The following is a 25,957-nucleotide window of genomic DNA, read 5'->3' as shown; positions in this document are numbered from 1 at the left end:
TCAAAATCAAAGGTATCTTGTATTATTAGTTATTTTGATGCAGCCTTGTTGTGAGTACCTTAGCAAAGCATTTCTGCCCATCGTACTTGAGGTGTTTTGGATAGACATAAAGGTGGTTTTTATAGATGGTGAATGGTTGGGAACACTTAGCAATACAGGGCACAAACTCCTCCACTTCCAGAAGAGCACTGCTTTGCCCGTTTCCTTCAAAGTTCCCCACAGGGATGTAGGAGGCAGTGACACAATCTACAGGAAGGAATGATAGTCAGAATCCTTGTGGATACAATTTGATAACTGTAAATAGATACTCAGAAGTTATGTTATAAATTTGAAGATTTTACTGGTTAGATCTGGGGGCACACTGTCAACTGTTACATCCAAGTTCCCTAAGAGCACAGGGAGCTTAGCCATTTTCTCTGGTCTGTTGGGAACAAAGAAACAAATAATTTTTTGCAAAACTGTATCAAAACATGTTACAGAGAAACAAGTGACTAGATAAGAGAAAGAACGTACTTTCTGAAGTCGGTAAGCAGTTTGAACATGTCCTCATCTGACAGCTTGCTGCTGTCCTGTCTGTAAAGAGCTGAGAATCGTGCACTTTTGTCTAAAGTGCCTGATGCATCTTTAAACACAGGCCTGGGGAGATAGACACACCCAAAAAATAAAAATAAGTGAAATTACTGATGAGCACATCTAAGTTCCACAATACTGGTTTAATAACGTGTGTTCCTATAGAAAGTCTTTCCTTTAGTCACACTTTTCACCTGGTTTGGTTGCTGTATTTCAACTATAACTCCCTATTTTCCTCAACTACAACAACATTAGAAACAGGAACAGCGTTATACTAGCAAGTCAAGCCAAAGTTAACAAAATCCACAAATCCTCAAAGCAAAAACAAAACAACCCTCCACCTACCATTAATATTGTACATAAAATATGTATAAACTCATAGCTGGATTACATTTTTTAAAGAAACCAGACTACTTATCGTCTCCTATTTCCAACCCATGAAGGCATAACACGAGAGGTGAGCAGTTGTTTGTTATAAGCCCTCTCTCATCACACATTTAGATCAGCACCAGGGACTGTCTTTGATGGTATTATATACACCAGCATCTCACTGAGTGACGGCTTCTGCAACCTGAGATCAAGACTATCATCTAACACTGAATTGAATAGGTAAATTGATGGTTTAAGTATAAGGTGGCTTTATACCTTGCAGCCCAGCCAAATGGCATCCTGTACTGGCCCAGTCGGCCGCAAGCTGTCTTGGCATTCTTTAGCACCTTTTGAGCCATCTACACAAGAAAACAGGGGATTTATTTTGGCAATTACCAGCATAAGACAAGAAAAATACACTTCATATCCTCATCTTCATATAAATGTACCTTAGCAGAGTCAGAGCTCTTCATGTAGGGTTCAGTGCAATGGGCGATCCCTCCCTGTAGGACCTTCTCAATCCTGGCCACTAGGAAGATTTCTGGATGGGGGCAGGTGACTGAGAATATACCCTGTTTGGGATACCGGACAGCCCCCTCTGGGAGCCCACTAGCTAACCTGTGTTCCAAAACACTATCATTACTGCTGCCACTGATTTGCTGGTTGGATCCACTACCATGACTGGATGTCATCTGTCGAACCAAAGGGTGGTTGAGATCCACATGGAAGTTGGCCGAGATCTTTCTGTTGTTCTGGACGTCAAAGAGGGACAGGATCACATAGAACGGCTCCACCTTTGACGATAGAGGACAGGAGGGAAAATGTTTTGAGACAGAGATGCAGTGTAAGAAAAAAGTAAAAAGAAAGCTGCAATTTAACCCTGGAGAACCCATGGGGTCAAATTTGAACCCATGGTTTCCCTAGTAAACCAATGGGGTCGGATCTGACCCCATGGGTTCTCCAGGGTTAAGGGATAGTCATTCTCCTAATGCACTTCTGATTTTCCATTAAGACTAAATGTACCATTGAGGTAATTTATCTTCCCTTTCACTCTTTCCACCAAGCTTTTCCATTACACAACACCATTTGTGTGTGTGTGCATGCATTCAGAGCAGCTCAAGAGCTAATGGCTGTATTGTCCCAGCTGAGCGTTGAGTGTTAGAGTCAGAGACAGAGACCTTGGAGTGACGACAGGAAACCAGCCTCAGACTGGTGCTAATGCATGGTAGGAGGCCAAAGCTGGTTTCCATGGTAGAGAACACTGCGGGGTTTTGATGGGGGCCAGCCAAGTGGGTCATCTGAATTGTCTGTGATCTTCTTAAGTGATTTAAACCTCACCATCATTTGCCAAAGGATATTTGTCTGTTAAGCTGAAAGTTTGTGTGCAAATACAGACACATCCAGCAGCTGCATTTGACTGCTGGGTTTTCACTGATACATACATTAGTTGTTGGCCTTTCATCATTCTCAGCAACACAGCCCTGCAGGTTAAACAACAGGTCATGACAGCTGACCAGGACTCTTTTCCCAAACTTCTCTTCAAACTGTTGCACATTAGGCTCAATGGCAGAAAAGTCTAGTTTCTGTGGAAATAAGAGTTGCTGTCAGAAGGCTTAAATTATCTGCTGCCACAACAAAAATATCAGTCACAGCGATGCTACTGAGAAATCAGACAATACCTGAGTGTCAGGGTCCAGAGTGAACAGCTTGAGGCGAGCTTCACTTCTCATCTTAGATTCAATATCTCTGGCAGTCTGTGAAAAACAAAGCAAAATAAGAATGCATTTCCAATTATAAAGTAGTAACAAACAAATTATGTTGTCCATTTTAGACATCTGGAGATCTTGAAGATGTGGCATCAGTTGAGTATTCTCTTGATACTGTATGTCTTTTCTCTTTTGCTTCACTCCCAAGCTTGCCTTGGGTCCAGTTTTGGATCTTCCTTCTTACTATTACCAAGTGCTTTCTCATAGAGGGTTGTTGTGGTTTTCTCACCAATATTGCAGACTCTTAGTGAAATATCACTAAATGCACAGTGTAGCAATGTTCTGCATCTACTTCCCCATTATATCGTCTTTTGAAACCCCAACCGGTCGCAGCAGATGGCCGCCCCTCCCTGAGCCTGGTTCTGCCGGAGGTTTCTTCCTGTTAAAAGGGAGTTTTTCCTTCCCACTGTTGCCAAAGTGCTTGCTCATAGGGGGTCATATGATTGTTGGGTTTTTCTCTGTATCTATGAAGCGCCTTGAGGCGACTTATGTTGTGATTTGGCGCTATATAAATAAAATTGAATTGAATTGAATTGAAAACTATCATCGTAACGAATATCATACCTAATTCCTTAGTGATTATTAAAGTATTCCGATTCTGATCATTTATCCTTCCAAAAGATTTTTAATTTAACTGACATTGGCTAAATACATTTTATACAGCATATACAGTACCTAACAACACAGTGCTTTTAAATTAGGGGCAATGCAAAAACCTGTAAAGGCAATGCTAAGACATTACTTAATGTAAAACTGCTTTGCCTTCTGTGTTAGCAAACCATTAGGATTTATTTGAAGTTGTGTTTCAGGGTATCGGAGAAGAGCTCTATCTCCATCTGAATCGGGAATCACAATGAGGTCTGGGTAGCTCCCACTATGTTGTTGTTCACATAAAACTAAGGCAAAGAAATCCCCACAGATCTCAGAATTCTGAGATTAAAGTCAGCCCAGAAACACCAAGTGGCTACAACCAACAGCGAAGATCAAAAAGCAGTAAACACCTGCGTACCGATCCCCAAACATTCAGGAAGATCTCCATCAATGCCCAGGGCCCCCACCGTGACTCAACAAAAGGGCAGGCAGCACCGGCACCCATAAAGAGGAGCTCATAGCATATGCTATAGTGTCACAAGTGCTAGAGTCTCAAGTGTGATCCCAGACTACTAAATCCCATTTTTAGAGATCTAGCACATTATATTGGATGTTTCCTTGGTAAGCACAAAGAGGAAAATGTGGAGGCCTGGATCCTTGAAACAGCTGGCCTAATGGTCAGGCCATAGTTACAATACAGACAGGCTCCAAGTGATCTCTCAAACATCAAAAATTCAGTATACATCCACAGTATGAGGACTGGTACTGTACATGCCAACCATTAATATTATTTCTGATGGACTAACAAGATACCTGAAAGGTTTCTTGAAAATCTCCAGTGGAAAGTTCTGTTTTTCCATGTTCCTCATCTGCTGGAGAGATCAACATAAGGTCTGTTAGCTGTGGCTGCTGCATAAAACATAGTAATGCATTGGTCTCTTGTATTCAGAAGGATAACTGAAAGGAAGTAAAAACATGGGTTATAAAGTTAAAGAAGTACATTTCAGCAAATCGAAGAATCCCACAGGTGCAGCAAGCTTCAAAAAATATAATCAGATGAAAACAAATGCAATTACAAACACAAGGCAGGCAGACAATAAAACATATAAATAATTCAGACAAAGTGTTAAAAAATACATACCATCATTCAGATCGCCATTTTTTTTCTCCTGCATGGCCTGTTCAAAGCTGCTGTGGAGAATCTTGTTGAGGGTAGTGATCCACTCCTCCATCTCTGCTTCACTGTCTGCAGCCAGCAGAAATGTGCTCTTATCCTGCATCTTCAACTCAAAGGCAAATCGACGCACTTTACTGTTCTAAAAGAGAAGAAACACAAACACAGCTTCTGTAAAAGTGGTTTTAATCTTTTTGTTTCCAGTGGACAGCTAACAGAATGCTAACTTTCCTTTTGCTGCATTCAGTTTAACCACCATCACTACCACCACCACAGCTCACCATTACCTGAACAACTCCCATGCATGAGTCAAGGAAGATGGTTCCTTTGGGATCTTTGGAGGTGTTCTCATCCTTGTAGAAGTTGAGGTTGTAAGACCCATCCCCCAGCTGAGCCAGATGGAAGTACCTCCTCTTGAAGGACTATGATGACAATAAAGAATGTTAACATTCCTAATGGACTAATTTTCTCTAAAAAATACTAAAGAACGGAGAGAGAGCATGGGAAAGCTTGTGGGTAAACTGAAAAAGTAAGCAAAGTTTTGAGCTATCACACACAAAGACTAATCTGAGTTCCATATGTTCACAGGGGAAAAAAGGATGCAGGGAAAAGTAGTTCGGTAGGGTTACTGAACCGTCATTATGCACTGAGTATTTTTTTCTTCAGTCGCTTTTCTCACGCACTGCGTGACTATACACCTCTCTGTATTGGATCATCACTTATTATTCATCTCTGGCTCTACAATATGTCTTTGTCCTGTCTTGCCCCCCCGGACCCCAACTGGTCGCTGCAGATAGCTGTCCCTTGCTGAGCCTGCTGGACGTTTCTTCCTGTTAAAAGGGAGTTTTTGCTTCCCACTGTCGCCAAAGCGCTTGCTCAGAGGGGCTCATATGATTGTTGGGGTTTTCTCTGTTATATTTGTATTTTATAGGGTCTTCCTTACAATTTAAAGTGCTTTGATATATATAAAATGTGATTTTTTTATATACAAAAACATCATGGCTGGATCTTAAGACAAAATGTTTTTTGATCTTCCACTTGACGTTTTTGTTCCTTAACCCTCAGAATCATTTAAGAAATTCCAAATGACCGTTTTACTGCGTCCCACCTCAACCTGGTTTTCAATAAATTGCATGCTCAAAAATGTTTTGTCTCACTTCCATTTCTTCTTGTTGCACATTGAAGCTCTACTATATCCAACCATTCAAAATATAAATTTTTGTCATTTTTCAAGTGGTCTTAAACTTCTAATCCGGACTGTATATATAAACAAAGAAAATGTAAATTTCTGTCATTTTCAGTCTGCTGTACTCACCCGCATTGTAACAGTGATTGCACCGTTGACGTTGCCTTTAAAAAGCCAGCCATGCTTAGACACTCCTCCTTTCTGAGATCTCAGAGAGGCTGTGTCCTGGAGGAGGAGATTAAGGGGAAAATAAAAAAATTGTCTGGTGTTGCTATCCTTGTGGGGATATCTCATTGACATAACCATCAAAAATGTATGCCTAACTCTAACCCTTACCCTAATCCTAACCATAACCCAATCGTAACCCTGACACTAAAACCACATTTTGTCATGGTCCTGAGTCTGATGACTCAGTGTTTTGTGTTTCCTTATATTATTCTATGTTCTTGTTTATTCTGGTTATGTCTTTTGTTAAGGTTTGCCATTTGCTAGGTTTCTGTTCTGTGCCTACCTGCTCCCACTTCTCTGTGTTCCCTCTGTCTATCCATGGTGTCACAGTGTCTGCTCGTGAATCTGTCTGTTAAGTTCTGTGTCTGTCAGTTTCCTGTTTTATTCTGAAGGTCTCTGTCTCATGTGAGTGTTCTCAGCTTTACATCTGTGTCTAGCCGTGACCAGGTGTGTTCCCCTCCTGTCTACTATCCCATGATAACTCCTGAGAGTATTTAAGCCCTGTGTGTTCTGCTGCCTGTTGCTGGTTTGTCTGTGTTGCTTTCCCGAGTCTCCAGGTGTCTTTGTTCTGGGTTCAGGTTAGTTTTCCCAGTTTAAGTGCTCTTAGGTTTTGTTTTGTGCCTGCTACATTCTGGTTTGTGTGTCCATCCTTATTAATAAAGCTCACCTGCATCTGAAGCTGCCTGCATCTTGCGTCCTCTATTAAAACTCACACGGCTTGCCCTGCTAGCCGTGACAGCACAAACCAGCCAACATGGACCCAGCGGCATTCAACCAGAAGACCTTTGCCGTGACATTATTTACTCCGTGGAGAAACTCTTTCAACTGTGGCTCAATCATGAGGGAAAGGAGTTTCATCACGCTGTGGAAACAAGGCTACAGCGATTCATTTCCAGGATCCCCTGACTACTGGATGCGCTTCACCCGCTCGTACGGAATTTCATCATCAATACGCTACACCTTCACCCAGCCACAACTGCTTCGCTGCCCGGCCCACCGGAGGATGTTCTGCCCGGCTCAGCAGCAGCCGCTAGCTCAGTCTCCAGTGTCACCTGCTCAGCAGCTGTGCCTGCTGGTTCTGATCAGTCTCTGCACCTGTTGGTTCTGTGTTGGCCACCGCTGAGGGTCCGAGGCGCCCGTTCAGCAGTCTACCTCTGCAGGAGGGTCCAAGGCGCCCGTCGGGCAGTCCGTCTCCGCAGGAGGGTCCGAGGGGCCCGTTGGACAGTCTGTCTCCGCAGGAGGGTCCGAGGGGCCCGTTCGGCCGTCCGTCATCGCTAGAGGGCCCGAGGAGCCGCTTCAGCCGTCCGCCATCGCTGAAGGGTCAGAGGAATTGCTTCAGCACCTTGTGTCCGCTGACGGCTCTGCTGTGCGGTCAGCCCCCTGAACTGCTCGTCCTCCGGGTCGGCCTCCTGAACTGTTTATGAACTTCTCCCTGTGCTCCAGTGTTTTTGTGGATGTTTTGTTTTTGGACTGATGCCTTCAACCCCGTGGGGACCTGAATTTTAGTCCCCACAAGGGCTGTTGGTCCCCACCAGTATAGTAAGAACCTGTACACACATTAAGATAAACAGTGCTGTTGTGCGCCTATTAAGGTCCAAAGTTGAAATCGTTGTTAAAGTGTCATAATTATTGGGAAGAGATGTGCCTTTGAATGCTACAAACAGTGTGGATCTAGAGCAGTAAAGACATTTAGCTTGTAAAAGAGTACTGAAACTAAACAAATACAATGTTTAGTAATAAATTAAAAGCTAAGTGCGCTCTGTTACACTTCCTTGTATTTGAGTTTCTTTGAAGAGCGTTTGGTCAGTCCTAAAGGAAGAATGCAAAGTCACACTTATAAGCTCTGTATCTTACAGGAGCAGAAGTGGATCACAAAGAAACTATGGGAACAAGCAGCTGAAGACGAGTCTGGAATTAGTCATCTTACCTCATCTTTTTCCACATCTTCATCCACCTCAAACACATGAGCCACCAGTTTTTCAGGTCTCAATACCTTACTGAAAAGTTTGGGAAAAGATAATTCAGCCTTGGCTCACTTAATTCAATTTCATGTTAAACCATCTCACAAACATATGTAAGAGTTCTTACATATGTTTGGGGCAAATTCTTGGACCGGCGCAAGACGGACGAAAGCGAAAGCATTTGCCAAGAATGTTTTCATTAATCAAGGGCAGGGATAGCTCAGTAGGTAGAGTGGTGGCCCCATGATCGGAAGGTCGGGGGTTCGACTCCACTGAACGGCTACCCTGAGGTACCCCTGAGCAAGGTGCCGTCCCTACACACTGCTCCCTGGGCGCTGCACTGGTGGCTGCCCACTGCTTCACTGGGTGAATGGGTTAAATGCAGAGGAACTATTTCCCTATGGGGACTAACACGCACACTTTACACTTTACTTTACTTTACAACTCTGAGACTATTAAGTTTGAAGTTAAACACTCAATGAATGTTTAACTCTTTAGTTTAGTTTTAATGAACTATACTAACCTTTATCCCCACAGCACATTGATAACCTCACTACCACTTCAGCCACATCTTGTAAGGTAATTCTTCTAGCAAGATGTTGATGAAATCGGCAGCTGTTTCTCTACTCTAGCTCAAACACCAGTGGCTCTGGGGAACTAGAACTATAAACAGTGCCAAAACCAGCTTGCTGTTACTCTGCAATGTCTTAACCATGACATACATCTGTAATACTCATTTCTTTTGTGAAGTAAAGGCTCATCCAAGGGCACATATGCATTGTGGTATTTTCTTTTTGTTATGATGCCATTGGGCAACAGCTATCCAAGAATAGTTCTACTTTTCCTTGGTAGGAAAACATCGAAAGTGTTCTATTTTTACTGTGGAGCTTAGAACCACCAAAAGAGAATCCAGCGTTTGATTGAAATAGCCATTCCCAAATCTCATAGGGCCACCCAATCTTAAATCTTCACTCTAACCAAAATACAAGAAAGAAATGTATATCCTAAATATTTTATTCAACCTCGACCGGTTGCAGGTATTTCCCATTTTATTTAAATATAAATAAATGATTTTTTTTTTTTTATAAATATGTAACTTCAATTTCAAACTGAAATTCTGTTATTACAGAATAATGTAATGTGCCACCAGGAGGCACCAGTTCACACTTTGGGACTTGTACACAAAGGGCAGTGCCACTGAACACAGTGAGATTTACAATATGTTGTGGAGGCTTTTAGAACCATAGGGCAAGCAGTACAGTAAGAATATGCAAATCAAATCAAATCAAATCACTTTTATTGTCACATCACATGTGCAGGCACACTGGCACAGCACATGCGAGTGAAATTCTTGTGTGCGAGCCCCACAAGCAACAGAGATGTGCAAACACAACAACACAAACGAGCAAAATACAAGAATGGCCAACCTGAAACTAATAAATATATGTACAATATATAATAGTGTATTCATTTCTGGATGTGTATACTAAATATTTTCCTACGTGTGTGTGTGTGTGTGTGTGTGTGTGTGTGTGTGTGTGTGTGTGTGTGTGTGTATACACATTTTTACAAATTAAATAGTAAATAGTAAAAATAATAATAATAATAATAATAATAATAATAATAAAATATATAAAATATACAGAGTTGAATATGTGCAAAACAAGTGGCACACACACACAAAGTGTGATGAGCTAAACAAATTTTGCTAATCTGCTATTTGTATATAGATGATTTGTTCTAACAGCAGTGTGCTTAAGACAAATCAGACTTATAAAGGCAACATGCTTTTACAAGACTTGCTGAGAATGATAAAAACAGATGTGGTGGAGTGCCCTTCTACCAGCAACACTTACATACTGTCTTTATTAATTTCACTGTAGTGTTTGAAACAGAGTCAGTAACACTATCATTGGCTACATGAATGCAGCATTGATAGACTGTTGAGAGCGTGCAGTCTGATGGACCTGTTAGCAGAAGCCTTCCGGCATACTCACTTCGGAAGCTGGCGGAAGTCTCCAGCATACTCCTCATACTTGTAGTTGACCACGTGCCAGTCAGACTTGTAGGTCGTGATACACTGCAGGTACATGAAGTAAAGAGGTGGTGAGGGGTCTCTTTAACAAAGCATATACAGATGTGTAATTAGATTTATTAAAAAAATAATCTAGGAAAAGTATGGAGATGTTTAACAACATTACAAAAATTATTTTTAATTGGGAATAGATGGCCCTGTTGATGCAGGAGCGTCAGCAGATGCACGCTTTGTTCACTCTTCTGTTATTTACTAACTAAATATTATCTCTAGTTTACTAAATGTCTTACTTTACTATTTATAAATGGAATATCTTTGATTTTGGGCCATTCAATGATTAAAAGGAGTCAGTATAGTAATCACCTGGTTCCTCTCCCCTCATCACTTCTTGTGTATCTTCCTTTGTCCTGTCTTGGGTCGTCTGTATTGCTACGTGTTCTTGTAGCAAAGTATTACTTATATTGTTATTCCAATGATTTCCGAACTTGGACTTGCTGGTTTGTCCTCATTTTATTCCTGGACTTTGTACACCCATTGCTAATCAGCATTAAAAGTTTATTTATGACTGCCTATGAGTCCTACATTTGGATCCTCAAAACTAATTCACCCCTACCCCTGGCTACATTTATGAAACAATACTGAGATATGGTATTTCTAAATATCACATTATAGTTTGCATCCAAATAACATCTGACCTCTGTTTACTGCATTACAAACTTTTAAAGTACAGCTATTCCCCTAAAAGTAACCCAGCGAGGTATCTGCCTTGGTGGAAGAAGATCCCTCCTTTATACTTTAACACAGATTACAACCAATCAGTCACACAACACTTGTTGTGTGACTGATTGGTTGTAATCTGTGTTCCACAGCCAATCTGTGGCTGGGTTGTGGGGAATTAAATACTTATTTCACTCAACGACATTTTGTTTCTTTTCAAATGAGCAAACCTAGAATTTTAGCAGAGAATCAAATCATTCAAAGTAAACTTAAAGAATGAATCCTTTCAGAGCACTTGAATGTTTTAATTAAAACACTGTTATACAAGTTTATAGTTAATATGCAGAAAAAGAACATGATTCAATAAAAAAAACAGCTATTCAAGATAACAAAGCATAAAAGAACATGTTTTTGAGGTAAAGAGCAGTTTAAACATAGCTTTATTATTTCAATGTGTGCTCATCAGTTCTGTGTTCACAAAATGTGAGGGAAAAGGGGGTCATTAAAATGTAGAATAACAAATTATGAAACAAAACATCCCATGTGTAAGGAGCACAGCTGCTCCAGATGTACTTATGATTTCACTCTTGGCTGCAGCTGTGGGGGAATATCACCTATCAGGCTCTATCAGGCTGCACCCAAACCAATCTCAACACACAGCTCTTCTGAAACTACATGAACCACCAATGAACTATAGGCTCCATCTGTGGCCAATCTACTGGACTGTTAGCAAGCATGTAAGGGCGGGGAACATGAATGGAAGTTCATCTGAAGGGGAGCAGAAAAAAATTCCAGCACACATGGTATGACTTGTTTCTAGTGGTCAGATAACATTTGTCTTTTTCACTTAGATTTGACTGAAATATAATTAGCTCTCTCGTTGCCAACCTGCCACAAACAAATCAGAGTATGTCCCTGCATGGATTTGTATCTGAAAATACAAGCCCCCTTTGATGAGTCTTCAAAGAGTGAAATCCAGATACACAATCTGGATGCCTACTTTTGGCTGAAAGGTGAAATCATGGTGGTGCGGTTGAGTGATAAATAACGGACAAAGCAGGCTTGCATCCAGATATGTATTAGTTTTACCTCTTGGACAAACAGTGAGTGAGCTTCTTTCTCTGCAGTCTCTGGCACAGTGGAAAACAGAGTCCGGCCCTGGCGCTGCAGGGTGGAGATCTGAGGGGAGACACAGAAGGCAGGCCTGAAAATGAGGTTGGCACAGCATATCTAGGTTTAGGTTTTTATAAGACCAAAAATTCACTTTACTCTTGTTTGAACTATTGAACTATTGATCCCTATTGGGGGCTTCTCTTTGTACTCTTTTTCAAAAGAAGGTAGGCAACATTCTGGCCTCCTTAGAGCCAAGAAGGTTCACTGCTGTGCTCAGTTACCCTACAGCATAGTGGCAGCTACTTCCTATGCCTCTGTGATTTTTTTATTTCATATGGATGATCGTATTATACTTCATTGTGGCTCCACTGTGTATTGGTTTACACATTTCCCTAACAAGTGAGCATCCCCGGTTTGATCCACAGAGGAGACACAAATCCCTCAGGTTGATCTGATATCCTTGTGTTGGTGTTGTTCCCAGATCATCATACTAAATGCTGTTCCAGGATCAACATTGCAAGTGACCAATCAGAATTTTGTGACGTCATAGTTTTGCGACTTCGGGAAAAACTGGCGTAAAACAAAAAACTGTACTTAAGCTGCGTGAAACCGCCTCTGTCCGCCGATCAACAGACCCTGACCCTAACCCTAACCCTAACCGTAACCCTTTAATAAACAGTAAGCAGAATTGATATTGTCCTTGCAACATTGGAATTTCATAAATGCACGAATGGCTTGGAATAACGTCACAACAATGTGATTGGTCACTTGCAATGTTGAACCTGGAACAACATTTTCATGATGGTCTGGGAACAACACCAACACGAGGATATCAGATCATCCAATCCCTCAGGGGGGCTGTGTCAGGAAGGGCATCCGGTGTAAAAGAGTGCCAAATGAAATGTGCTGAGCTAGCCATTATGCTGACCCCTTGTGAATAAGGGAGCAGCTGAAAGTAGCTTGGTAAACTTGGACAATATTAAAAATGCATTTTAATAATGAAGTGAAAGGAATCATAATGATTACTCAGAGAAATCCTCTGCTTCAGAGGATTTATGGCAGCCAAACGTTACTCCAACCTAATTCATCTTTGCCAGCCTTATTAGAGTGAGACATCCAGACACAGATGACGAGTGATAATCCAAAGCAAAGGAGCAAAAAGCACCTCAGGCCAGAAAAAGACTGGCAAGACTTTCAAGCTACTGGAGGTTGTGCTACCACTTAGTCTTCTGTTTTTCTGCTCAAACCACAAAGATGAGTATGCAGCTGTGGCACAATGACCTAGTTTCTTCATTCCTCCATTAGCAAGCATGTCTGACCAGCTCACGTTCACATCAGCCATCAAAGATATGCCAATAGATAAACTGGGCTCACTTGAATCTTCCTGTGTGTAATCCTGCATAAAGGTCCAATATAGTTCTTATATTTATAATGTGGAAAATTCAGATTATTCAGACTGATATTTCAACTGTTCAGCTTCATTTCCTCTATGACTCTACTCTCTCTCTATGGATTTATTAATGGATTATATATGATTTGGAAAGACAATACAGTATATTAATACAGAGAAATATTATAAATATAGTTCCCAAAATATCCATCTGCTGCTGTAACATCCATAATGTATAGACAAGCATAAAGGACAAGTTGCTCTTTAAAGGTGGCTAAATTTACATTTTTGACTGTGAGCAGGAACTGCTGGCAGCCAGTTAACATCATTCCTTTCACAGTCATTAAAACAGGGCTTTGATGACTTCCACCAGACCAAAGGAGTGTGTTCCCACAGCACTAATGCAGGAGGACAGACAAAATTTAAATACTTATAGGGCATAGAGATCACAGAGGCCAGAGTGGTAAAGGGTAAGAAGAGAGTCTCCTGAGGTCAACCTTCTTCTTTGGAAACTGAAGGTACCAGTAAGGTGACAGTTGGAGATCTGCAAAACTGCCCATGAAAGTACCATTTTCGTAATCCCATTTAATTTTGTTGTTTTTAAAATACAGGCATTACCGTATTCTGCTCGTATGTGCATGCAGAGATACAGACCAGCATTCTTAGCAGGCTGATAAATGTGAACGTGGGCGTGTGCTCATATGTGTTAATCTGTGCAGCACGTGCACATGCTACACCCACATGTCTGGCTAGCTCCCTCCCTTCTCTATGGGCCCAGTGATGTAAAACATATGGCAGGTTAGATGGACATACTGGGCGAGACCATGAAAACACACACACACACACACACATTCACTAATCACTATACACTGCAGACGGCCTTGTAATGAAACCCACCCATCATCTACTGATTACGAAAGAGTCCAGAGGGGAGTTGTAGACTGTAGATTTCCCACCACATACTATTGTTGCTATGAATTTTTAATTAATTTATTTTTTTTTACTGTATGTGGCATTGACATGAGACAGTGAGCCTGTACAAAACTGCTCATAAAATGTCTTTTTCATGTAATTAATTACTATACATTTTACCCAAATTTATTCAAATAGGAAGAAATGGTGTCTCTGTTAGAGATTCATTTTAGCCATGGATTAAGCCACATTAATCCAGCAGGAGAGTATATGTGGGTTTGAGTCCAGCACAGTAGTGTGCCCCATGGTTGTGTTTGTTTTCATCTCTTCTTTGTTGGTTTGGTGTTTTTGTCAAATTTATTGTGCAGTAAGAAAAGAATAAAGTTTGGTTTATTGCCAAGGAGACTGATTGACAAGTGGCAATTATTTGAGCATGACTTGTTCCAAAAGTGGGAACAGGCCAATCTAACATCAATCTCAGCACTACTGTGATGTCATGTTGATGCATTCTTTAAGCTCTTTTGAATGGAAGCAGCAGATGTAGATGCTGTACAGACAGTGTACACAATACAGTAAAAATCCAATGTATGACACATACTTGTTTATACATACTTACTATACTTCTTTGTACTTGGTTTACCAGCTCACAGTTATGGATTCTCTACATTTCCCTAAAAGGTAGTGCAGCATGGCTTTCAGAACTCTCACTTTTCTTACCTGGAAGTCGTCTGTGGGGAACTGCAGCATGTCTCTGAGAACATCACTGATGATCTCAGTTTTCCTCTGTAGGAGCACATTCTCATAATCCAGAGGCTCAATGATCTTTGGCTTTACCTGAAGGAACAGATGACTGAATTAATCCAGCTCTTCACATTTTTGTCGTAGTCATTTACAGCATAAGCGCACAACCTTAATGGCAGTCTTTTACTGTAGAGTTGTCAAGGGTATTATTATTGCACGGGTTGTGAGATAAGTTACAAAAGGAAATCTGTCACAGTGCATGGACAACAAGTTGCCATTGTCCTTTCACAGCATTACTGATTGAAAGCTACAGATGTAGAAACAGAAACAGAGATGGCAGTGAATGTGGGTTACGGTAGGAGACACTGGTGTGTGTGTGTGTGTGTGTGTGTGTGTGTGTGTGTGTGTGTGTGTGTGTGTGTGTGTGTGTGTGTGTGTGTGTGTGTGTGTGTGTGTGTCACTGTACCAGTCACAGTGGGCTGAGCTCAGATTTAAAACCTCAACAGGAGGAAGATACACCCTGACCAGGAGTTTTAACTTACAGTGGGGCAAAAAAGTATTTAGTCAGCCACCGATTGTGCAAGTTCCCCCACTTAAAATGATGACAGAGGTCAGTAATTTGCACCAGAGGTACACTTCAACTGTGAGAGACAGAATGTGAAAAAAAAAATCCATGAATCCACATGGTAGGATTTGTAAAGAATTTATTGGTAAATCAGGGTGGAAAATAAGTATTTGGTCACCTCAAACAAGGAAAATCTCTGGCTCTCACAGACCTGTAACGTCTTCTGTAAGAAGCTTTTCTGTCCCCCACTCGTTACCTGTATGAATGGCACCTGTTTGAACTCATCATCTGTATAAAAGACACCTGTCCACAGCCTCAAACAGTCAGACTCCAAACTCCGCCATGGCCAAGACCAAAGAGCTTTCGAAGGACACCAGGAAAAGTATTGTAGACCTGCACCAGACTGGGAAGAGTGAATCTACAATAGGCAAGCAGCTTGGTGTGAAAAAATCAACTGTGGGAGCAATCATCAGAAAATGGAAGACATACAAGACCACTGATAATCTCCCGCGATCTGGGGCTCCACGCAAGATCTCATCCCGTGGGGTCAAAATGATCATGAGAACGGTGAGCAAAGATCCCAGAACCACACGGGGGGACCTGGTGAATGACCTGCAGAGAGCTGGGACCAAAGTAACAAAGGTCACCATCAGTAACACACTACAACGGCAGGGAATCAAATCCCGCAGTGCCAGACGTGTTCCGCTGCTGAAGCCAGTGCATGTCCAGGCCCGTCTGAAGTTTGCCAGAGAGCACATGGATGATACAGCAGAGGATTGGGAGAATGTCATGTGGTCAGATGAAACCAAAGTAGAACTTTTTGGTATAAACTCAACTCGTCGTGTTTGGAGGAAGAAGAATACCGAGTTGCATCCCAAGAACACCATACCTACTGTGAAGCATGGGGGTGGAAACATCATGCTATGGGGCTGTTTTTCTGCCAAGGGGACAGGACGACTGATCCGTGTTAAGGACAGAATGAATGGGGCCATGTATCGTGAGATTTTGAGCCAAAACCTCCTTCCATCAGTGAGAACTTTGAAGATGAAACGAGGCTGGGTCTTCCAACATGACAATGATCCAAAACACACCGCCCGGGCAACAAAGGAGTGGCTCCGTAAGAAGCATTTGAAAGTCCTGGAGTGGCCTAGCCAGTCTCCAGACCTCAACCCCATAGAAAATCTGTGGCGGGAGTTGAAAGTCCGTGTTGCTCGGCGACAGCCCCAAAACATCACTGCTCTCGAGAAGATCTGCATGGAGGAATGGGCTAAAATACCAGCTACTGTGTGTGCAAACCTGGTAAAGACCTATAGTAAACGTTTGACCTCTGTTATTGCCAACAAAGGTTATGTTACAAAGTATTGAGTTGTATTTTTGTTATTGACCAAATACTTATTTTCCACCCTGATTTACCAATAAATTCTTTACAAATCCTACCATGTGGATTAATGGAATTTTTTTTTTCACATTCTGTCTCTCACAGTTGAAGTGTACCTCTGGTGCAAATTACTGACCTCTGTCATCATTTTAAGTGGGGGAACTTGCACAATCGGTGGCTGACTAAATACTTTTTTGCCCCACTGTAGAAGTAGACCATGCTGTATTGTCACTGCAGACATCAGCTGTAACATACCACAGAAAAGACCCAAGGGGTTCCCCCCCACATGTCCTCCCTCACAAAGTCTGATGTTCACCAGTGATACACGCCATCTCTGTGGATGTGGATATTAGACTAAACCAAGACACAGTTCTGTGTTTACAGAACCAGTTAATTACAAGGAAATAGCTGTTCTGAACAGCTACATTTCTCTACACATTAAGGCCAAAAATGTATTTGAGTGCCCTTTTGCAGTTTCAGCCCTTGTAGCTAGATTAAGTAGCTATACTATGTTTTCTGTGTGGGAACTGAAGCTTAAAACTATAGGTTTGCCTTTGTTTTTAAACTCCATTCTACTAGGATACCTGCCAAGTATTGTGAAGTAAAACATGAGAATGAAGAAAAGAAGGGGTTTTCCAAGCAAAGTCACTAACAGACACCTCAGTGAAAAAAAGTTATGCCTTGTGTGCAAAAAAGAAGAAAAGGCTAAGTTTGCAGATTTAACACAAATTCTAACATCAATGTATGAACATACTCACTGTAATAAAGCTAAAGTGCTGATGTTTCGCATATGCAGAGTATTTACTACTTTGCCACCTCCATCAAACCACACTTCAGTCTTTTAAACCTGCTCTTTCACTCTTGTTGCTATCCTTAATGTCACAGATCACACACCAACACTCATCTCCACCCACTCCACCCTTGCCGCACTCTCTCCTTCACCTCTGTTCTTAATGGTCATAATTCAGTTCAGCACAATGTTATTTAAATAGCACCAAGTAACAGCACCTAGTTTTTTTGGATTTACTTAAAAAAAGATGTTAAGTAGATCCACCCAACTGTGTTAGCTCCAAAATCACTGATAAAGTTATCAACCTGACCATCAACCAGACCAACGCAAGTCACACACAGCCTTTGTGACTGAAGCCATTGGCCTCTTGCCATCTGCGCCCCAACAATAAGACCTCTATCAAGAGTTTTCCTCTTACCCTCTTGACACAAAATTAGACACAACTGTCTGCTCAGAGCACGACTGGATGTTAAGTGCTAAATTGTAAAATGCAGTTTACCAGTGTGGAAGGATCTGCATTTGTCATTTTTCGACTGATTCATTCAGAATTTTTTTTATCCATCCGTATTTGACAAAAACACTGACTGCCCAGCATAGCTATGCACCTGCTTTAGTATGGATTAAACTAGTATTGACAGTAGTTAGGAACTGATTCAACATCATTTCAGTTCCTAAACTGCTCAGTTGAGTGTTGACCTGTCACTAATAGCTGTAAAACTAAACTGAGATTTCTGGTTTCAAAGTGACCACTAGAAGTACACATGATTCAAACTATTTGGATAAGCCTCTGAATCCAGTGAATACATTAGAAAAATAAACAAATGTCTGCTCACAGAATTACATTTACATTCATCCAACCAATACTTTTGATGATACAGTGCAAATAGCTCTTAGTCCCTTGGATCTATAAGAGCATGACAAGCAAAAAAACTTCAGTTCAAATTTCCAACTGAATGTTTGCCAGTGAGATCGAAGATAACAGCAAGCGGCTGTGAACTGTGTGACTTTCAAGTAATTCATTCCCAGGCTATGGTGCTTTTTACTATTTTCTTCAACAAATGAGCTCTCTATCAACTCTGCATTTAACTTCTCAAACTCGTTAAGGCACAGGAACAGTTCATGAAAAAAAGGACTCACAAGTGCTTCATATCCTAAAAAAGATTGACATTCAACCCTCTGGAGAGGTGTGACCTACTATTTCCAATTTCCTTCAAATGCCTTTAAAAAGATCTTCAAAGTAGCTGTTAAAAAGAATCTATGCACTAAAAGGTAACAATCACATCTCTTCCATTTAGCAAGAAATTTCCAGATTTAAAAAAAACAACTTGTGATTTATTTCTGAAATATGGCATAAGTACAACTCACCGTTGCCCCCTGTGACCCTGCCTCCACCTCTGCCTCAATCTCAGCCAGGCTCTTGTACTGCTGTGGAGACTCTATCACCATCTCCTTTCTGGGTGTTTTTCCTGTCCGTCCCTGCATGGCGATCAGTCTTGTCTGTGCCTATAGCCAGATGGACGATTCTGTCACTGGGCTACTGCCTTTAGTCTGTGAGAGTGTTGCCAGGGTCCAGTGACATTCCCTCTATACTCAGTCGCAACCGTCAAGCTTCTCTCTCCCGTTCTCTATTCCAGTCTGTGAGGGTGGGAGGGGCTCACAGCTGTGTGTGTATGCGTGTGTGTGTGTGTGCATTTGTATGTACAGTATGTGATTTGTGTGAGTAGGAGGGGAATATAATCACATCCCCATTAAACATTCGGAAGAGGCACAAATACTCGCCGGCCCCACCTACTACTAAGCTGAAAACTGAACCCACCTAAAAAGGTAGGAAAAAAGATGCAATAACTCAGATATACTATACTTACTTTCATTTCGAACACACTTAAAAGGCTAACTCTTTAAAATAAGGTGTAGTAAATACCTAAACACTCATCTCAAAAGACAATGCTATCAAAATGCATTGTACAGCAAACCATTACTTTATAGACCTTACCATTTACTCTAAATTGTTTGTCCTTCTTATACTGTAGTGCACTTCAATAATACTGAGGTCATTGAGGTTCATATTTGAAATGCCAGAAAATGAAGTTGGCTTGTCATTTGTTTGGTTGATCAACACCTCAAAGGAGGCATCTGAATTACTTTGTTCATGATGTGAACACATAAAAGCTACAAGCTTTAGTTTTACAGATGGATCCTACATTGGTTCCAAAACACTAAAGCTACTGTTGATATGAAAACATGGCCAATGGTCACAGTTACAGTATTTCAACAGTCTGCATTGAGAAAGTTCTACTCCCCGTTGCTGTTTTGCTCTGCTTTGAACTGTTCTTGTGCTGTATCCACTGCAGCAGGCACCCACAGCAGGGTCTACTAAAAACACACTTCCCCCTTATCCGGGTCTCAGATACAGCACACGCTCTCCTGCTGCTTCAGGAACACTTTGAGTTGCCTCTTGCTTATCCATACAGTCATCACTCTCTCTGAGGACAACCACTTGCCTTTAATCTTTAAGCAACAGAGGCGCCTCAGCTCAGCTCCGTTTTCCATCGAAGGCTGTGTTTCAGAAAGATGACATTTAAAGTTTTCAGTGAGGAATTACTTGTGCTAAATTTATGCAAATCCTTTATTTTGGAGGCTTTCTTTTCTCCATTAAGCTATAATTCACAAAACTCCAAAACACACTGCCGTTTATGAGCCATGGAGTCTTACTGAGTCACACACACACAGTTAATAACTCATCCAATTATCTCCATGAGGTGTAAATTTATGGCTCCCTAGTGCACACAGACTGTAAGAGGGGGAGGTGGGACATCACAGCGTGGAGATGACATGCTATGGGTCAGAATGACTTCAAAGGCCATCATTGCTCCACTGCAGTTTCAGATCCATCGCTCCTAATAAAATGTAGCACACAGGCAGGCAAGCGTGTGTGAGTTGTGTGAGCGTGTGAGACTTTTTTGTGCCGCAGTTTCCTTTGATCATTTGCACAACTTCTTTTAACTGTACAAGCTTCAAAGAGACTTGCTGAAATGTAGCATGCAGAGAAATTATTTCCTCTAAAAACAACGGAAAAGTGCACCATTTATTATTCAATAAGGTGTGGTGCAGAAGAGCTTCATTATGGTCCAGCAAAACCATCAGTAAAAGAGCAAGTAACTGCTGGAAGGATTTTAGTCAAATGTGGTTCATACACTGGTTTATATCAATTAGGGTGGTTGTGCAGAAATATAGGGAGGGTAACTTTCAATTAAATTTTATGTATACAGCGCCACATCACAAAAACAGTCACCTCAAGGTGCTTTATATTGTAAGGCATATTCAATTCAATTCAATTCAATTTTATTTATATAGCGCCAAATCACAACATAAGTCGCCTCAAGGCGCTTCATAGATACAGAGAAAAACCCAACAATCATATGACCCCTTATGAGCAAGCACTTTGGCAACAGTGGGAAGGAAAAACTCCCTTTTAACAGGAAGAAACCTCCGGCAGAACCAGGCTCAGGGAGGGGTGGCCATCTGTTGCGACCGGATGGGGAGAGAGAAGGAAGACAGGATAAAAGACATGCTGTGGAAGAGAGACAGAGATTAATAACAAGTATGACTCAATGCAGAGAGGTCTATTAACACATAGTGAGTGAGAAAGGTGACTGAAGAAGAAATACTCAATGCATCATAGGAATCCCCCAGCAGCCTACACCTACTGCAGCATAACTAAGGGAGGATTCAGGGTCACCTGATCCAGCCCTAACTATAAGCTTTAGCGAAAAGGAAAGTGTGAAACCTAATCTTAAAAGCAGAGATAGTGTCTGTCTCCCGAATCCAAACCGGAAGCTGGTTCCACAGAAGAGGGGCCTGAAAACTGAAGGCTCTGCCTCCCATTCTACTTTTAAATACACTACGAACAACTTGGGCTGTAAAGAGTTTTTCTAAACTTTTATTACACCTGCCAGACAGCTTTCAATGAATCCTGTCGTTAAGTCTGACGTCACTAGCTGTGTCTGGGCCTAAACTCCGCTGCAGGTCCATATATCAAACGATCACTATGGCATTTCTGAGAGTTGAAAAACTGTCTTTCATCTTTAATAATGATCAGTGTTCTGCTCTACCAGGTGTAACAATTGAGTTTAACATCCAGGCATCCATGAAAACGGAATTTATGACATTTAACGGCGTTAGAAGTTAGCAGGAAGTTAGCTCGCTAGCTTCTATCTAAACACAATATAGCATGCCCTGACTGCGGAGTTTTGGAAACAAATTAAAACGTACAGCTCTGTTATCACTTCCAACATAAATGAAGACAGAAAACAGCAGTGACGTTTGCAGGGTTACTGAAGTTGGACTAGCTGGTATATAATGATGTGCTACGTGATCGCTAGCGACACAGCTATGTTAGCATAATATAAACAAGCTAACTTTTTTTCCACTCGATAAAAGTTAACGTGAGTATTCTCGTGGTCAGGTACAAATGTAATCGCATGGCAGGATGCTGTAAAAGGACCAAACTTCAGCCAGGAGAACAACTGAGATAATCCATCCACAATACGAGGTTAGTCATTCATATACTGCTGCATGGGCTGGGCTGTAGTTACAGCCTAAGGTTTTAAAAACTGATCTTAAATAAATGATTAGCGGTAATAAAAGCCGAGGGAGGTCAACAGTGATCACTGACTGTTTTAGGAGCTTTTTGAGATTAAATAGAAGAAAATACAAAACATTAAACATGTTAACAACACAAAAGCCATATTAAACGCAGACTACTTTAGGCCCAGAAGTAGGATTTGTCACGTCATCACTTAACGACCGGATACACCCATTTTTGCACACGTAGTAATTTTCCCCAATACCACCAGGGAGAAGACTGGTGACATTCTGGTATGACGCTGCTAAGCTAGCTGCATTGTTTCTTGTGAGGCTGCTCCTGTAAGTTTATGGGAACCGTATGTTTGAAGTCACTTGCACTCCCACTGAAGAAATGCTAAGAATATTTAACATCTACTTTACCGTAACTCAAAAAGATGTGAACAAGGGTCTGGTTAACGGCTGGTTTGTTGTAAGCAAGCATTGAGCTGCCTCAAATCCTAAAAACTTACCACCATAAATTGGACACATTTATAATACTAAACTTGAATATTTGAGTTTATTTATAAACTACTGATATTTCTATTACCAAATGCTAGCATGTCAACACTCTAAACAAGGACTTGGCAAGCTTGACTATGAAAACAGAAACTTTATGAACTGAGTGGGAACAAAACTTTTGGCTTACAATGCTTTGCAAGTTATTTTCATTCACGTATGAAGACACAATGAAATATCTATGAAGACAGACAAACAGAAAGACAGTCGCAGTGGAAAGTAGGTAGGTTCCTACCACAAAAGCTGCAGAAACTGTAATATAGAGTGACCTGAAAGCCCACCTAGCAGGCGACTTTTTAAAAAGCAGCTGTACTGATAACAAAAAGACAAAAAGAGGTAGCAAAACAGGCAATGCATGTGAAAGCCTTTAAAATAAACAATATATTGAAAACACTGGATTCTGATGTTTCCCTTTAAACCTCAAAGCTTAGGTGAAGTAAAATGGGCAAAACAACTGTCTTCAACAGGAGAGTTTGAGGTAAAACATTTACTGTACACTGAATCTAATGCATGTTAGAGACTTGGCTGTCCTTTGGTCTTATGCACTGCTGTCTGCTGTGTCCCTGTCATCCTACGGAGGCTGCAGTGACGGTGACGCCAGCTCAGTATAATAATCAGCCCCTTGTCAATAGACTGGCTGCACTGAGGTCATTCTGCTTCATTCACCCACATCTCTGGAGCACTCTCATACACTTCCACAGGGTATCACGGATACCATAACAGTCACACCACAAGTGACTTTGGCTCTGAATGTGTGTTTGAAGGGATTGCAAATCAGTTTATAGGCCCATCTCCGTAAGAGCCTGTAAAAAAAAAAAAATCATAGAAAAAGCAGAGGAGGAGGAAGTGGAGTGGGATAGTCTCCACTTGCTTTTATTCAGCTTGAACCAATTACGACATGTGAGCCTTTCACAAAGTTCCTGAGGGGAATATATATACACACACACACATGTGCATGTGCACACACACAAACATATACATATAAAGACACAGCACATCACAAGAGTCTGTGGAGTATTGCATAAGGCCAGATTGACATAATGTTTGAGAGCTACAGTTAGCCTGGGGAGTCAAAGTGTGAGGGTGTTGACTGAAAAGAAGTGAAACTTCCCCTTCAGACTGATCTTATATGTCATACACAGATTTAAAACACATTTTGCCACTGTCTATAACAGTCAACAACAATTCAGAATGAGGTTAAATTAAACTAGTAGCTGAGTTTCATTCAGTCTTCAATCTGTAACCTAATAAGATAAGGGGGTAATAATAAGATGCTGGGTATTCTGCATCACACGAAAACTAAAGCTGGGCTTAATGTGACTCAATGTTTGTGCAGTTATGTTTTGTTTGCTTTTCTTTAAGTGGCACTGTGCATTATTGGTCTTGTCTGTCCAGAGGACATTGTGCAAACTTGCAAAACTATTTCAGGTCCTAGGTCTGGGACCCAGTGTTCTGAGTTTTTTGGAATTTGAATTCTCTTTTACTATAAGGTATTCTCTGTTTGGTTTTTAGTTATTTTTTATATTTTGATTCTATTATTTATATATATTAGATTTCCTTTGTATTTTGAGTCTTCAGTTCTTAGTTCCAGCTTCTGTTTGTATTTATTGATTTTTTTATTGAGTCGTCTTCTAATTGAACATAAATATTGACTATACTAATTGAGTTAGCATGATAAATGAGTCTGAGATGTAGCTCTTAGGTGTCCTTTCAGTCAATTCACTTGTTACAACACATAGTATGGCATATAATGCCTCCGCATGTTGTGGCTGAAGACAAATCTGTTCAAGCTTGTAATGCAGATGATCTGCAATGACTAACCAGAGTTCGTCTGCTAGTCAAACCTCAGATACAGGAGGAACAATGCGGTTTTCGTCCTAGTCGCGAAACACTGGACCAGCTCTTTATCCTCTCAAGGATACTTGAGGGCACATGGGAGTTTGCCCAACCAGTCTACATGTGTTTTGTGGACTTGGAGAAGGCATTCAACCGTGTCCCTTGGGGTGTCCTGTGGGAAATGCTACGGGAGTATGGGGTGTCTGGCCCATTGCTACGGGCCATTCAATCCCTATACAACCGTTGCAAGAGCTTGGTTCGCATTGCCAGCAATAAGTCGGACTCGTTCCCGGTGGGTGATGGGCTCTGCCAGGGCTGCTCTTTGTCACCAATTCTGTTCATAATTTTTATGGACAGGATTTCTAGGCGCAGCCAAGTGGCGGAGGGCTATGACTTCAGTGGCCTCAGAAACTGATCTCTGCTTTTCGCGGATGATGTGGTTCTGTTGGCTTCATCGGGTGATGGCCTCCAGCTCACACTGGAACGGTTCACAGCTGAGTATGAAGTAGCGGGAATGAGGATCAGCACCTCTAAATCTGAGGCCATGGTTCTCAGCCGGAAAAGGGTGGAGTGTCCACTCCGGGTCGGGGATGAGTTCCTGCCACAAGTGGAGGAGTTCAAGTATCTCGGGGTCTTGCTCGCAAGTGATGGGAGAAGGGAGTCGGAGATCGACAGATGGATTGGTTCTGCGGCCGCAGTGATGCAGACCCTGCACCGGTCCGTCATGGTGAAGAGAGAGCTGAGTGTAAAAGCGAAGCTCTCAATTTACCGGTCGATCTACGTCCCTACCCTCACCTATGGCCACGAGCTGTGGGTAGTGACCGAAAGAACGAGATTGCGGACATAAGCGGCAGAAATGAGCTTCCTCCGAAGGGTGGCTGGCCTCTCCCTTAGAGATAGGGTGAGAAGTTCAGCAATCCAGGAGGTTTAGAGTAGAGCCGCTGCTCCTCCACATCGAAAGGAGCCAGCTGAGGTGGTTCGGGGATCTGACAAGGATGCCTCCTGGGCACCTTCTGGGTGAGGTGTTCCGAGCATGTCCCACCGGGAGGAGGCCCCGGGGCAGATCCAGGACACGCTGGAGAGATTATATCTCTCGGCTGGCCTGGGAACACCTTGGTGTTCCCCTGGATAAGCTAGAGGAGGTGGCTAGGGAGACGGAGGTCTGGGCTTCTCTGCTTAGGCTGCTGCCCCCGCGACCCGGCCCCGGATAAAGCGGAAGAAAATGGATGGATGGATGAATGGATGGATGGATGGATGTGCAATGACACCTGGGACCTGCCTGCACATATACACCCCTGTCATCACAGTCATCTGTCAGTTCTTGCCCTCTTAAAACACCTCTGCCAAGTTGAACTAGATAGTTCTGTTGTCTGCTGACTTGAAGTTAGGCTAACACCAACTTCGGGGCGGTTAAGCTATGCTCAGTATGTAGGCTACCCCAGCTTTATCCAAGTCCCAAGGACAGAAGTATTCAGTCAATGCTCCTGCAACTA

At 41.8% G+C, this 25,957-nt stretch overlaps 1 protein-coding gene across 21 annotated transcripts in view; it reads right to left on the bottom strand.

Moving 5' to 3' along the window:
- Positions 1 to 25,957, bottom strand: part of LOC113015756 (dedicator of cytokinesis protein 9-like) — a 64,799-nt gene that overhangs the window by 22,470 nt on the left and 16,372 nt on the right. For 15 of the 21 annotated variants that reach the window (XM_026157979.1, XM_026157996.1, XM_026157997.1 and 12 more), the window contains exons 2-16: positions 14,730 to 14,846; positions 11,687 to 11,776; positions 9,843 to 9,925; positions 7,812 to 7,881; positions 5,786 to 5,881; positions 4,758 to 4,892; positions 4,438 to 4,612; positions 4,110 to 4,168; positions 2,619 to 2,693; positions 2,382 to 2,522; positions 1,389 to 1,733; positions 1,216 to 1,298; positions 514 to 636; positions 342 to 421; positions 59 to 246 (exon numbers count right to left, since the gene is read on the bottom strand). In XM_026157979.1, the coding sequence (XP_026013764.1) occupies positions 59 to 246; positions 342 to 421; positions 514 to 636; positions 1,216 to 1,298; positions 1,389 to 1,733; positions 2,382 to 2,522; positions 2,619 to 2,693; positions 4,110 to 4,168; positions 4,438 to 4,612; positions 4,758 to 4,892; positions 5,786 to 5,881; positions 7,812 to 7,881; positions 9,843 to 9,925; positions 11,687 to 11,776; positions 14,730 to 14,846 (1,860 nt within the window). Of the gene's footprint in view, positions 1 to 58; positions 247 to 341; positions 422 to 513; positions 637 to 1,215; positions 1,299 to 1,388; positions 1,734 to 2,381; positions 2,523 to 2,618; positions 2,694 to 4,109; positions 4,169 to 4,437; positions 4,613 to 4,757; positions 4,893 to 5,785; positions 5,882 to 7,811; positions 7,882 to 9,842; positions 9,926 to 11,686; positions 11,777 to 14,729; positions 14,847 to 18,851; positions 19,327 to 25,957 lie in introns of those variants that run through there. The other 6 variants (XM_026157980.1, XM_026157994.1, XM_026157976.1 and 3 more) reach the window with 3 other exon arrangements.

Source organism: Astatotilapia calliptera, chromosome 23 (genome assembly GCF_900246225.1).
Source record: "Astatotilapia calliptera chromosome 23, fAstCal1.2, whole genome shotgun sequence".
Taxonomy (NCBI): Eukaryota; Metazoa; Chordata; class Actinopteri; order Cichliformes; family Cichlidae; genus Astatotilapia; species Astatotilapia calliptera.
This window is presented reverse-complemented; position numbering and strand designations above follow the sequence as displayed.